This window comes from Prionailurus viverrinus, chromosome C2 (genome assembly GCF_022837055.1).
Source record: "Prionailurus viverrinus isolate Anna chromosome C2, UM_Priviv_1.0, whole genome shotgun sequence".
Lineage (NCBI taxonomy): Eukaryota > Metazoa > Chordata > Mammalia > Carnivora > Felidae > Prionailurus > Prionailurus viverrinus.
The window spans coordinates 87,501,076-87,517,084 of record NC_062569.1 but is presented as its reverse complement, the minus strand read 5'-3'; the positions used below and the strand labels follow the sequence as shown (position 1 = coordinate 87,517,084).

The 16,009-nt window shown below is 36.6% G+C and overlaps 1 protein-coding gene across 1 annotated transcript in view; it reads right to left on the bottom strand.

The window, feature by feature from the left end:
• UBXN7 (UBX domain protein 7) overlaps window positions 1–16,009 on the bottom strand; it is a 59,540-nt gene that overhangs the window by 28,830 nt on the left and 14,701 nt on the right. The window contains exons 2-3 of the mRNA XM_047875406.1: window positions 11,502–11,649; window positions 7,433–7,500 (exon numbers count right to left, since the gene is read on the bottom strand). Of these exons, the coding sequence (XP_047731362.1) occupies window positions 7,433–7,500; window positions 11,502–11,649 (216 nt within the window). The remainder of the gene's footprint in view (window positions 1–7,432; window positions 7,501–11,501; window positions 11,650–16,009) is intronic.

Below are 16,009 nucleotides of genomic sequence, written 5' to 3'. Positions count from 1 at the left end.
CCAAAAGTCTGTGTATGTCATTATATAATTCTTTCTAAGAGCAATGGAATAAAAAAGCAAAATGCAGAACCATATATTTTAAAAACTCATTTTTGTTTAAAGTATTATTTGTCTGTATATAATTTATCTACTTTTGTGTATTTATGTTAAAGAATCACAATATTATTTCTAGGAAAAGAGATGTGATTAAGAAAAGGAGAAAGAAACTTCCATGTTTTAGTTCTGTATTGGATTTTATTTATATGAGTTTAAAATTTAAATACTGCAGTATTTTCTCCTCCCTTCAAGCAGCAAGAAATGTTACTCTTTTCAATCCTGGAACTATTTTTAATCAAGAGTTCCTATTTCAAATGTATGTTTCTGGCAAGAATAATATGGCCTGTCAAATAATGCCTTCTTAAAACTCATTATCAGATACTTTTTAACCATAAATTAAGAAAGTAAGGGTATCAAAGGATAAGGCATAGAATGGCTGCCTAAAAAGAGCATATTATGATTGGGGAGGTAGCATATAAAAGATAGTTTTCTTCTACTTTTAAAACTGCCAAAGGCAGGCCACCCAATATTCTACACTATTTCACACACACATACCCACTCTCTTCCCATTTTAGCCCTTTTCTATTAGGCACCTGATGTCTCCTACTTCCTCTTTTGCTAGCCTTGAACCCAACCCCTTTGATTTCTTGTGCTCATTATCTGCTCCTATTTGTTTCCTCCTCATTTATGCTAAGTCTAACCTAGAATCTGTCCCCAGAAAAAAAAATAAAAGGGGCGCCTGGGTGGCTCAGCCAGTTAAGTGTCAAATTCTTGGTTTCGGCTCAAGTCATGATCTCAATGTTACAAGATTGAGCCCTGCATTGGGCTCTGCACTGAACGTGGTGCCTAGTTACGATTCTCTCTCTCCTCCCCCTCCTGCCCTCTCCTCTGGTCACCCTCTCTCTAAAAAACAAAAAACCCAAAAACCGAAGAACCTCTCCTCAGTCCACACACGACACACATCTAGTACTAGGATCATTATTATAGGCATACCTCAGAGATAATATAAGTTTGGTTTCAGACTACCACAATAAAGCAAATATCACATTAAAACGAGTCAAATGAATTTTTGAGTTTCCCAGTACATACAAAATTTATGTTTACACTAAAGTGGACCATAGAATAATACAGAATTGAACTGCAAGGCTCTTCTTATATGCGGATATTTTTCAACAAATACAGTAAAGTTTTTCTCTTATGATTTTTTACTAACATTTTTTCTCCAGCTTACTTTTTTAAGAATACAGTATATGATACATATAACATACAAAATATGTGTTAATCAACTGTTTATGTTATTGGTAAGGCTTCTGGTCAACCGCAGGCTATTAGTGAAGTTTTGGGGAGAATCAACAGTTATATGCATATTTTCAACTGCTTGGGAGTCTGCTCCCTTAACCCTCGAGCTGTTCAAGGAACAACTGTATATTGTAGTCCATTACGTGTGCAATAGCACTATGTCTTTAAAAATGTACACATTAATTTAAAACATTTTTCTTGTTGGGGCACCTGGGTGACTCAGTCAGTTGGGTGTTCAACTCTTGATTTCAGCTCAGGTCACGGTCCCAGGGCCATGGGATCTAGCCCTACATTGGGCTCTGTGCTAGGCATGGAGACTGCTTAGGATTCTCTCTCTTTCCCTCTGCCCCTCTACCCCAATGGCACCCTCTCTAAAATAAAATTTTAAAAAATGTATTGCTAAAAACTGTTAACCATTGTTGGAGCTTACAGCAAGTTGTAATTTTTTTTTGCTAGTGAAGGGTCTTGAATCTACGTTGATGGCTGTGAGTGATTACAGTGGTTGCTGAAGTTGGGGTGGCTGTGGCAACTTCTTAAGATAATAAAGTCTGCTGCATAAATTGACTCTTATTTTCACAAATGATTTCTCTGCAGCATACACTTTTGTTTGACAACATTTGAGATGAACTTCTTTCAAAATTGGGACTCAATCAAGGGGCGCCTGGCTGGCTCAGTCAGTGGAGTGTGCAACTCTTGATCCTGATTGAGGTTGTGTGTTTCAACTCCACATTGGGTGCAGAGATTCTTTAAATAAATAAATAAAATTTTAAGAACTGGAGTCAATCCTCTCAAACCCTGCTACTGCTTTATCAACTAAGTTTATGTAATATCCTAAATCCTTTGTTATCATCTCAACAATCTTCACAGCATCTTCACCAGGAGTAGCTTCCATCTCAAGAAACCATTTCCTTTGCTTATCCCTAAGAAGCAACTCCTCATCCATTCAAGTTTTATCAAGAGATTGCAGCAATTCAGTTACATCTTCAGGCTCTACTTCTAATTCTAGTTCTCCTGCTATTTCTACCGCATCTGCAGTTACTTCCTCCACTCAAGTCGAAGTCCCAAAGTCATCCACGAGGGGTTGGAATTACTGCTTCCAAATTCTTGTTAATGTTATTGTGACCACTTTCTATGAATCATGAATGTTCTTAATGGCATCTAGAATGGTAAATCCTTCCTACGAGGTTTTCAATTTACATTGCCCAGATCTATCAGAAGAATCACTGTCTATGGCCTTATGGGATTCATTTTTTTAATAGTAAGACTTGAAAGTAAAAATCACTCCTTAATCCATGGGCCGCAGAATGGATGTGTGCTAGCAAGCAAGAAGACAACATTAATCTTGTTGGACATTACCATCAGAGCTCTTAGATGACCAGGTGTGTTGTCACTGAGCAGTCATATTTTGAAAAGAATCTTTTCTTCTGAGCAGGTCTCAACAGTGCGGTTAAATATTTGGTAAACCACGTTGCAAACAGATGTGCTGTCATCTAGGCTTTGTTGTTCCATTTACAGAGCTCAGGCAGAGCAGATTTAGCATAATGCTTAAGGGCCTTAGGATTTTCAGAATGGTAAAGGAGCACTGGTTTCAACAAGTCACCAGCTACAATAGCCCCAAACAACAGAGTCAGACTCTCCTTTGAAGATATGAAGCACTGACTTCTCCTCTCTAGCTATGGAAGCCCTAGATAGCATCTTCTTCCAACAGAAGGCTGTTTTGTCAAACTGAAAACCTGTTGCTTAGTGTAGCCACCTTCACTAATTATCCAAACTAGATCTTCTGGATAACTTGCTATAGCTTCAACATCAGCACTTGCTGTTTCCCTTTGCATTTTTATGTTATGGAGATGGCTTTTTCCCTTAAATGTCATGAACCAACCTCTGCTAGCTTCATATTTTTCTTCTGTAGCTTCTTCACCTCTCGGCCTTCATAGAACTGTAGAGTTAGGGCTTGCTCTGGATTACACTTTGGCTTAAGGGAATGTTGTAGCTCGTTTGATCTTTGATCCTGACACTAAAACTTTCTCCATATCAGCAATAAGTTATTTCCCTTTTGTATAATTTGTGTGTTCAATGGAGTAGCACTTCTCATTTCTTTCAAAATTTTTTCCATTGCAGGGTGCCTGGGTGGCTCACTTGGTTAAGGTTCTGACTCTTGATTTCAGCTCAGGTCATGATCTGTTTGTAAGTTTGGGCCCTGCATCTGGCTCTGAATTGACAGCGTGGAGCCTCTTGGGATTCTCTCTCTCCCTCTCTCTCTGCCCCCTGCCCCACCACCCCCCACACACGCTCTCTCTCAAAAGAAATAAACAAACTTAAAAAAATTTTTTTTTTCCTTTCCATTCGCAACTAGGCTAATTGGAACAGGAGGCCTAGCTTTCAGCCTATCTCAGCTTTCAATATGCCTTCCTCACACAGCTTAATCATTTCTGACTTCTGATTTAAAGTAAGAGATATATGACTTTTCCTTTCACTTGAACACTTAGAGGACATTGTAGGGTTATTAATTGGCCTAATTCCAATATTGCTGTGTTTCAGGGAATAGAAAGGCCCAAGAAGAGGGAGAGACAAGGGAATGGCTGGTTGGTGAATCATTGTATCAACCAAGTCCACCAACTCATAAGGGTATGGTTTGTGGTGCCCCAAAACAATTACAATGGTACAAAGATCACCATGACAAATATAACAGTGAAAATGTTTGAAATATTGCAAGAATTACCAATATATAACACAGACACACAAAGTGAGCAAATGCTATTGGTAAAATGGCACTGATAGACTTGTTCAACACAGGGTTACCACAAACCATTCATTTATTTAAAAAAAAAAAAAAAAAGACAGTATCTGCAAAGCACAATAAAAAAGGCATGCCCATACTCCCACTTGCCTCTTCCATATGTGGTTTCCTGACTCTTCCAAACCATCTGCTATACAGCAAACATCAGTCCTTTGTATTCTCACTCTACTGCCCACATACCAGGAGTGCTGGTCACTGAGGTCAAAGAGGCTAAGCTATAAAAAGCTAATAAAAGATTCAAGAAGAGCTTCATAGAATAGGGGAGTGGGACAGGTAGAGAATAAATATTTAGTAAGAAGAGTGGCACTGCACACATTTCACAAATCCTTATTAATAACTGACTTAAGCGAAGATATCTGGATTTTCAGATCCACTTCTGCATTCTATCTGTTGTTATTTTCAAAGTTCAAATAAATGAAAAAAATTAAAATTCAACCTAACACAGATACATAGTTGTAAGGGGAGGAGTATTTTAATAGTGTTTTAAGATCATTGTGAATATTCTCCTTTGATACTCAACTAGTGGTAGCTTCTTAAAGGTTAGTTGCAGCATGGAATCTAAAATCTTATCAATGAACTTTTCATTATCTGTTCCAATAAAATCCACTGGTCTATGTGGTAAGCAGTCTCTAGGATGGCCCCCAATTTTCCCAATCTTCGATATTCATAACCTGTGTGTGAATATCTTGAATATGGGCAGGATGAAATAGAATGTGAAAGAGGTGACGTGATGGGAGGTCACTTCTAAGATTAGATTACAAAAAGATGGTGACTTCTATAATGGGCTGCCTTTTATTGCTCTCTCATTTGCTCTGTGGTAAGGAACTGATGTCTCCAGACAACCAACAGCCACATGAGTAAGCTTAGGAGATCCTCCTCTATTCAAGCTTTGAGATGATTATAGCTCTGGCTGACACCTTGATTACACCCTGTGAGAAAGTCTAACCAAAGACACCCAGCTAAGTCACTTTTGGATTCCTGGACCATACAAACTGTGAGATAACAAATGTTTGTTGTTTCAGGAAGCTAAATTTTGGAGCAATTTGTTATACATCAATAGATAACTTTTATGCAATCCATCTTACTGTCTGAATAGATCTTTTACCCATGCACAATTTTGTAATATGGTATACTGGTCATTTGAATATATTCGTCACAGCTCTTTCTGCCCATGGGTCCTGTCCCTGTGCTTTATTAAAACCATCCTTTTTGCACCAAAAAAAGAAAAAGAAAAAGAAAAAGAAGAAGAAAAAGAAAATATTTGTTTACTGAGTTATGCAAACATTCCAAACACCAAACATTTCATTATACAATAATAATTTAAAAATCACCATCTGTTAAGGCCACCACTAATCTTATCAGAAAGCTTTTAAGTATTGGGAAGCTATCAAGCTCATAATTATGGATATCAACTTGCTAAAATCCTAATTTCTGCCTGAAAGCTCTTTTTTTTTTAAATAACTGGTAACAAATAATGTCAGTTGTTTGTCTTAAAGCAGTAATAGGCTTTTATTCACATTCAAGAAAATGTCTGCCAAATGCCGAAGTCTAAATCACCATAGTTTGTCAGGAATTTTTCAAGTAAAAATAATGTTCCATGACAGAAGCAGCTAGTTTAGCTCACAACTCAAACAACTGTACAAGTGCTTTTCCTTAAAGTAATCACAGTACTTTTCAGTATGCAGAAGTGCTTTATGCATACCCTATTTCATAAAACAGAATGGTTTAAAAAATGTATACTCAGGGGTCAAGATTTAATGAAATTAATTTATACTGCTTCATCAAGCAGTACTGCTTTATTTATTATTAAATAAAATAGGAGTTCTTTTTAATTTTTATTGTGAGCGTATAGCAGTGAAGACTTTACAGTTTGGTGCCACTGTCCTGTTTCAATTAAGATGCAGTTTGATTCATCATTGCTTTTGAACCATCAGTCCAAATGTCAATAATGTAAAAAAGGCAAATAACCTATGAAAATAATTTTGACCTCACACACACCCAGACCACACTTGAAATCAATACTGTCATAAGAAGAAAACAGTACTCCAAAGACCTTTATCAAGTTAATAAGGTCTAATATGAAAGTTAGGACTAACTTCCTAACTATATAGTCATTCTCATCCCCCTGTTTGCTGTGTATCAAACCTGAGGGAAAAGAAGGAAATGGTTCCCAATGGGAACTCTTTGGCCTCTCTACAATGGTAAAACAGCACAGAAATTTATTTCCTGTAGTCTACCCCACTCAGAAATCCTGCCTTATTCCTGGCAATAAAGAAACGATAAAGCTTCCAAGGGCATCACCCCCTCAATTCCAAAATCCATTCATAACATTTATATGAAAAAAATCATGAACAATATTTTATTACTTCTGGTATATTAACAGCACAATGACTGGCTGAATCAAAGTCCAGAAAGCCCATATTATACTTCAATATTCAGTTCTTACAGTTTTCTTCCTCCCATCTTTATTTCTGAATCTAGACAGTACATTCTGTTATTTCTTACTACAGTAAAGTCCAAAGCTGCCAAGTCAAAGATTGCTTTAAAAAAAACTCCAACTAAGGTGTTTTTTCAAATCAAAACATATGGTTTATATCATTTTGTTCATCCTTTTCTTATTTATTTCTTCTCCTTTATTCTAGTTTACCTACAAAACTTTATATAGGTCTATTTCTCTGCATCACTGTTCTCAATATGTACAATATACATTTCTATGACTTTGCCTGCCCAGATTATAACTTTGTTTCCTATTTTTTAATATACCTATTAATGCCTAAAATATTTGGCATGCAAAAGGTAAGTGTTTATTAATCTAAAACTATAAATTTTCTTTAATTCTAATTAAATGTACCATTTTCTATAGTCTCTATATGCACCCAGATTGATATCACAATTTTTTGCATGGATAAGGTATTACTTTCTCCTTTCAAAACAGGAAAAGCGCTTCTGGAAATTAAGAAAGAGTAAAGATGGATATGGCAGTCAAGTAAGTGCCCCCCAAAACAAAAAATACTCGGAGTCTTTAAATGATAGATTTGTTCCATTACAAGGTAGTAGTTCTTTTTGCTAATTTTCCTCTTTTTGGCCTTCCACAACAAATATCAACTTTTTAATCTGGTTCTCTCCTTGGAGACAACTATGCAATTTTCCTGGAGGGAGTACAGAATTATAAGATAAGAATTGACTCTACACTTGAAGTAATAATCTCTGAGTAAGACTTCATATCTTTTGATAGCTTTATTAAAACTCTAAAGATAACAACAGAGTCCAACAAAACTAAGGAAAAAAAGGTGAACTTACCACCAAACAAAGGTTCTGGTTCCACCAATATTTCCTGTTTTTGAGGAATTGGGGCACGAACTTCTTCTCTATTAAAAGAAGTAGGAAAATATCAAAAGGAAAACTGTTTTCTGCTACATGTTCTCTCTGTAACTATTGTGAATACATTCAAATTAACAAGTAACATGAACATCAAACTTAGTGACTTTTAGGAACCATGGTGTTAAATGACTGCTAGATGGTTTCCATACAGAGGTCAACTAGAATAAAGTACCTGGCATAGATGGCTCAAATGATTTCCGAAAAAAGAGAACAAGGGTGTCCGGGTGGCTCAGTCAGTTAAGTGTCTGACTCTTGATTTTGGCTCAGGTCACGATCTCACGATTTGTGAGTTAGAGCCCCGCATCGGGCTCTGTGCTGTCAGCGCAGGGCCTGCTCGGGATTCTCTCTCTCCCTCTCTCTCGGTCATGCGCCCTCTCTCTCTCCCTCCCCCCCCTCAAAAATAAATAATAAACTTAAAAAATAAATGTAAAAATAAAAAAGAAGAGAAGAGAAAAAAAAAATTTTCCCCTTACCTCCCAAGGTCTTTACCCTAGATTCTTTTCACACACACAAAAAAAAAAAGGGAGTTTACCAAAAACAAAACAGAAAATCAGACCAAAAAATTAATGGAGGGGCACCTGGGTGGCTGAGTTGATTAAGCATACAACTCTTGATTTTAGCTCAGGTAATGATCTCATGGTTCATGACACCAAGCCCACACTGGGCTCTGCACTGACAGTACAGAGCCTGCTTGGGATTCTTTCTCCCCTCCTCTCTCTGCCCTTACCCTGCCCAATTGATCACACATGCTCTCAAAATAAATAAACATTTTTTTTAAACTAATGGAAAAATATAGGCATAATAAAAGCAGTATTACATTACTACTGCATCAAACAATACATCACACAGATATATTAAAATAAGCTATATAAACAAGCAGTGAATTTTATGCTAGCTATAAAGATGGTTAACATAGGTATTACCTTGGATTATTTATTAAGTAGACTCCAATACATAGAGCACAGAAAAATTATTAATCTTTTAAAGGCCTATAAACTCTTCAACGTTTATCTCCAAAGAGTTTACTAATGACCTATCTCTTCCAGTAAAAACTACTCATTTAGAAATACTGTAAAAATGGTGTACACTCCTTTAAATATATTTAACTATTTTATAGTTTAACCTCAAATTTTTTTTATTTTTTTTTAATGTTTATTTATTCTTGACAGAGAGAGAGAGAGACAGAGAGAGAGAGAGACAGAGAGACAGAGAGAGACAGAGAGCCAGCATGAATGGGTGAAGGGCAGAGAGAGAGGGAGACACAGAATCTGAAACAGGCTCCAGGCTCTGAGCTGTCAGCACAGAGCCCAACGCGGGGCTCGAACTCACAGTGAGATCGTGACCTGAGCCGAAGTCGGATGCTTAACTGACTGAGCCACCCAGGTGCCCCTAAACTCAAATATTAATCTCTACTTATTATTTTCACAGCAAGGAAAAGTGAATTCCCAATTTATTATTGTCCTGTTTACGATGTTAATTTAAGTTAGGCCTATGTTTTTCATTCAGGTGTTTCTAATAGAAGTAACTGAGCTTAAGGCCCTGCTTTTGATATCAAAGAACTGGAACTCTAAAACATACTTTATGAAATAAACTATGAATACTCATTTGTCAACAAAAACATCCAACAACAACAAAAAGAACAACTGGCTGGACAAATACAATAAGCCAAATGATGGATAAAGGGCAATTCAAAATTATGTTACGTGTATCAGTCACTGCTCACACAAAAAATTTAAATCATCTGAAGTAATAGACAATGCATCTATAAGAGGAAGAGGAAGCTCTATTAACCCTCTTTCATCAAAGAGAATTAATCTATTATCTTAAGAAAATTAAGAATTTAGAAGACCTCTTTTACCTAAATAAATCTTTCCATGATTGCTATCATTTTACAGCATAAATAAAATTATCTCAATCTAAGAGAGAAAACAATTAATTACTCAGAAAACAAACCTTAAATCTGATGAAATACATCAATTAGGGGATGGATTAAGTAGTAGTCCCTATACAAGAAAACTTGGTTACTACATGTTTGAGGGTATCTGTTCCAAGATTTTAGCTACCTAACAAAATGAAAGAATGGAACAGAAAAAGGTAAACTGTAAAGAGTGAAAATTATAGTTTAGGAATTAGAAGCCATTATCAAGTGTTAATCAATTATCAATACAAATAATCTAAGTCAAATTATAATGTAATTCAGTAGGAAAAGACATTCATCTATCAAAACTAGTTTTATTTTTATTTTTAATTAATAAATTAGTTTTTCTTTAGGTAGACTCCATGCCCACTGTGGGGATTGAACTCATGGCCTTGAGATCAAGAGCTGCATGCTCTATTGACTGAGCCAGCCAAGCGCCCCATATCAAAACTATTTTTAAACACATTTAAGAAAACATGTTTTGTATAATGAGAAGTTATATTTCCCCAAATGAGCTGTGAATACCTGTTACTCAAGTTTCTGTAAACTAATCATGTTTTCATATTGATTTCCATGAAAATTTGAGCTATGTTGGGGGAGAATGGGATATCAACATCTGAAATACATGGCCAACACTGCTAGGAAAAAACTTTATTAAGTGTTAATAATGATCCCTAAAGTTCACTCTTCATGTGGAAACAATTATTACTCTAGAATCTGGAGCTAGAGGCAACTCTGTCTTGAATGTTATTTAGATTTTTAAATCTATCTCTAATTTAAAAATAATATCCATCCATGTCTTTAGTCTATTCCCTTGGGAATTCCCTCTAGGAATCCCTAGAGGATTCCTCTTGTCTAGTATCTGGTGTTGTAAACACCAAGAGTTATAAAGAAATCTAAGTATTAAAGTCTTATTTAAGGATCTGCATAATTTTGTTTCAAAAATCAACGGTTTTCCTTGAGTAGCATTCATCCCTAGTATCTTCCAAAGACTTGGAATTTTGCCTATAAGGTATTCATTTCAAATGCTCATTGGTATCAAATGTAAAGGGCAAAAAACATCCAAATCTGTTCACCATTAATTCTCAGTCTCTACAGACTACAGTTCCATATGTTAAAGGTGCTTCTAATTTGGGGCACTTGGGTGGCTCAGTCGGTTAAGCGTCTGACTTCGACTCAGGTCACGATCTCACGGTCCATGAGTTCGAGCCCCACGTCACGCTCTGGGCTGATGGCTCGGAGCCTGGAGCCTGCTTCCGATTCTGTGTCTCCCTCTCTCTCTGCCCCTCCCCCGTTCATGCTCTGTCTCTGTCTCAAAAATAAATAAACGTTAAAAAAAAAAAAAAAAAAGGTGCTTCTAATGATTAACTACATGTAACTATCTTTAAGGCATAAAGGATTGTAATTATTTTTCAAAAAATTTTCATGGCAATGCAAAACTCTCCTGGAACAATGTAAGTAAATGTAGAATTGGGAAATCTGAGCCGTAGTGGGCTTTAGTTCCATCCATATCTGCGAAGTAATTACTGTGTAGCTTAGGAAATTGGCTATGCCTCTGCTTTCTCATCTGTAAAATGTGGATAATAACGTCATCCTATGAGTTCTTTTGAAGATTACGGGGGTGCCTGGGTGGCTCAGCTGGTGGAGCGTCCAACTTCGGCTCAGGTCATCATCCCCCAGTCTGTGGGTTTGGGTCCGCATCGGGCTCTGTACTGAGAGCTCAGATCCTGGAGCCTGCTTCAGATTCTGTGTCTGCCTCTCTCTCTGCCCCTCCCCCACTCACGCTCTGTCTCTCTCTGTCTCTCAAAGTTGAATAAATGTTAAAAAATAAATAAATAAATAAATAAATAAATAATGACATCCTATAGAGTTATTTTGAAGATTAAATAATAGACATGACTGTGCTCTAGAGAATTTAAGGTATATAAGTATAAAAATTTCCACATGACACTTTTTCAGATGCTTTCAACTTTTAATTTTTTCAAAACCACAGAATAACCTAACTGATAAAAATGCAACTGCGCAATTTAGGCAAGGGGTAGCTCCTAACAATAAATAATAAATTCATACTCTGTGTGAGGTCTGACTGTGGAGACACTTGCTGAACTGGTACTGGGCTCTTCAGCAATTCCTCCACCATCCAAAAACATAGTAACTGCCATCTCCAGATTATTGTTGCAGGCTTCGAGCATATGTTTCCCTACACTTTCACTTGCACCTGAAATAGCAAAAAGAGAGGGAAAAAGTTAAAAAAAGAAAGACTCCTTCTTATTATATTCAGTTCATGTTAGAATACAGAATTCCCAAGCAAACTAACAGTACTTTTTCCCTTTTAGAATGAATGACTTAAAAAAAAAACAAATAAACAAAAAAACCCACCTTGTTTACTTTTACAATGTTGGCTGATTAGTAAATATACAAAGCTAGAAAAGAAACTAACAGCATTAAAATAGTGGTCTTCCTTTACAATAAAACCACACTAAATAAAGCATGTCTTTAAATGGACCAACTACATATTTATTAATAAACTGAAAAAAAAAGAGAAAAATGAAAGACTACATTCTAGCAAATGAGAAACATTTTGTTAGAATGCATTTCAGGCAGTTAGCATTTCTGTTTCCATTAAAAAGAAAGCATTTTTTTAGTAACAACGGAGAGAAGTGAGATGGGACATTTTTGTCAATAATATAACCAAGTCAAAATCTGGTTAGAAATGTCAATCTTCATCATTTAAAACTGGCCCTATCACACATTTATTTATTGGTAAAAGTAAAGCCAGCATAGTCTCTTAGATGCGATATAAACTGGTAAAGCCCTTTACAAAAATTTTTACACAATTTTACAACATGTATCAAAAAGTACTCCTTCCTTTTGACCCAGTAATTTGGGCTTTCTAGTAAAAAAAATACCTATTCTTTTATTTATTCCACATCAAATACTACATGTATAAACACGTCCATATACATGTCTAGTATTGTTTCAGTATTGAAAACTTGGAAACATAAATATACAATAGTACTAGAGTCTAAATTGTAGAATTTATTTGCTGGAACATTTCGTGACCATTAAAAAGCATCTCAGGGGGTAACTAGGTTTCTCAGTTGGTTAAGCGTCTGACTCTTGATTTCGGCTCAGGTCCTTATCTCACAGTTCATGAGATCAAGCCCTGCATTGTGCTGTGGGCTGACAGCATGTTGCCTGCCTAGGATTCTCCCTCTCTGTCTCTGCACCTCCTCTGTTCTCTCTCTCTCTCAAATTAAATAAACATTAAAAAAAAAAAAAGGCATCTCACGTTTTCCATCTGGGATGACTTTCCTTCTACCAGAATCATGTCCCTTACAATTTCCTTCTGGGGGGTGTGTATGTGTGTGTTGGGTCTGAAAACATCTTTATTTTGCTGTCATTCCTAAAAGACAGTTCTATTTGGATATTCTATTTTCAGGCTGATAGCTATTTTCTCTCAGTAAAGACAGCATTCCAATGTCCTCCGGCTTCTGTTGTTGCTGCTGGGAAATCAGTTGCTAGACCAGAGAAAATCATTTTTATGGCAATCTGTTGTTCCTCTCTAGTTGCTTTTAAGATTTTTTTCTGTCTTTGGTTTTCTGCAGTTTTATTCTGGTCTGTCATGGCTGATTTTGTTTTTCTCCTTGGGATTCACTGCACTTCTACCATGTAAGGAATGTTATCTTTGATCAATTCTGAAAAATTCTCAGCTATTTCTATTTAACAATTACCATACTCCTTCATTCACACTTATTTCTTTCTGAAACTCCAATAAGATGTATGTTAGAACTCTTCACTCTATGGTGTGCAAGTCTGGTTTTTTGTTTTGTTTTTTTTTTTTTAATTTCAGTTACTTTTTTATAATTAGAGTTCTGTTTTTGTTTTTTTCCTAATATGCCTTACCATGTTTCAGAGACCCTTCATATTCACATTTCAATCTTTTTATTTCTTCAAACATATTGATCAAACTTATTGGAATTACTAAGAAAAAACAAACTTTCTGCAGTCTACAGAGGTCATCATCTCATTTCGGCTGGTTCTTGTTTGTTTCTGGTGGTTCTTGTCCTGTGCCATGGTTTTTGTGCATTCTGTGGTTTTTTTCCCTGTGATCTCTTGTGCCTTGGGTTTTTAAAGTAGTAGTTGAAGATAAATTCCTCCTAAGAGGATGTGATTTGATACTGAGTTTTTTTGTTTTGTTTTGTTTTTTTATTGTCAAGTTAGCTAACATACAGTGTAGTCTTGGCTTCAGAAGTAGAGTCCCATGATTCATCACTTACATACACACCCAATGCTCATCCCAACAAGTGCGCTCAATGCCCATCACCCATTTTCCCCACCCCCATCAACCCTCAGTTTGTTCTCTATATTTAAGAGCCTCTTAAGGTTTGCTTCCCTCTTTGTATCTTATTTTTCCTTCCCTTCCTCTATAGTCATCTGTTAAGTTTCTCAAATTCCACATGTGAGTGAAATCATGTAACTTTCTCTGACTGACTTATTTCACTTAGTGTAAATACTCTCCAGTTTCATCCACGTTGCTACAAATGGCAAGATTTCATTCTTTTTCATTGCTGAGTAATATTCCATGGTGTGTGTGTGTGTGTGTGTGTGTGTGTGTGTATCACATCTTCTTTATCCATTCATCAGTTGATGGACATCTGGGCTCTTTCCATACTTTGGCTATTGTTGATAGTGCTGCTATAAACATTGGGGTGCATTGCCCCTTTAACTACATTCTTTTTATTTTTTGTTAATGTTTATTATTTTTGAGAGCGAGACAGCATGAGCGGGGAGGGGCAGAGAGAGAGGGAGATACAGAAACAGAAGCAGGCTTCAGGTTCTGAGCTGTCAGCACAGAGCCCGACATGGGGCTTGAACCCACAAATGGTGAGATCATGACCTGAGCTGAAATCAGATGTTTGACTGAGCCACCTGGGTGCCCCTAAATATATTCTTAAGTTGGGTAAGACCACATGGAAAATGTGACCCTATAAAGGACCCTTATTATAAATTCTCAGTGACAATATCTCCTGCCACTCTCCAACTGCCAAGGTTGAAACAAAATCTCAGCTTCATTAAGGGGAAGGGTCTCCTTTCAGACTCCTTTCCTTAGGAAGGTCACAGGCTTTGTTTCCCATTTCCTGTGGCCTATGAGGCTATCAAGAGAAGTTTAAAGCCATTCAATTTGGGCAGATTCCACTAGGGTGAAGGCTTGCTTTAAATCTAGCTAACATCTGCATTCCCAATTTCATTTCATTTGTAGCCTCAGAGTATTCCTTATTTTCTCACCAACCCAATGACGTATTTTGAAAAAAAATTTTAAATACTCATTTCATTTAGGATTTTTCTCAGCAAGAGGGTTATTCATGTTATCTCTCTAGTTTACCCCTACTGCCCGGCAATAGAAGTACTGACTCTACTTAATATCTTTCATTTGTTTTCTCTTCTCCACTCTTCTTTCTAAGGCTTTAAATCAAGCCCGTAACATTTGTTACCTGGATTACTACAATAGACTCCTAATTGATCATCATCTTATCTTCTACCTTGCTGCTGAGGTTATGCTCCAAAATACAAGTCTGATTCTTATTCTTCCTCTCCCTCTCCCTCATCCCCCACCTCCCCTCTTTCTCTCACACACACACCCATTTAAAACTCTTTAATGGCTCTCTGACACCACAGTATACAGTATAAATTCCAAAGCCCTCATGATCTGGAAAGCCCATTCTGATCAAACCTCAGCTCATCTCTCTGGTTTTGCCTCTCCTCTTTCCTATCCTACACAATTCAGTACAGTCATACTGAATTACATGCTTGGAATGTCCTTATCTTCCTCACCTCACCTTCATCTAGTTCATCCATGTTCAAGAATTACCCTAAATGTTACTTTGCCAATTTGTGTGCTAAGCATTCTTTACACTACCTCCCCACTCCCATCTCTATGACACTCTTCTATTATGTATGTACATGAATATACTACTAAGCCTCAGAGTATTCCTTTACTGGTTTACTTTCTGGCTCCTCAGAAAGAGTAGAAGCTTCTTCCACACAGGGACTGGCTTCTCTCTTGGTATCCCCAGCACTTAGCATTGTGTTTGCTTCCATAAGATCAATGTCTAACAAACTGACTTAGAACTATCTCACAGTACTTCAGCTCACCAGTTAATACACCAGAGAAAGGTCAGGCTTCAGCCAAAACAATGCTTCCATATCCTCTGAATTTTATACTGTGTGCATATGTTTATGCTTTAACTTTCATTTATAAAGCAATATGGTTACACTGTGCAAATCACAAAGAGCAAGATATGTGTTAAGATTAAATTTCCAGTGAGAGAATTACATACAAATTTTAAAAGTGCTCAACCTCAAACAATGTAAGGTGAAAATCACATGTTCCAAAAATCTGTCAGATGATACAGCAGATATAACTTTGTCAGATAGCTGACAAAGACATATACCTAGGATGCCAGTGAAAAATTATTTCATGAAGGGTTCATGGGTGGCTCAATAGGTAGAGCATGTGACTCTTGAACTCAGGGTCATGAGTTCAAGCCCCAGGATGGGGGTTGAGTTTACTTAAA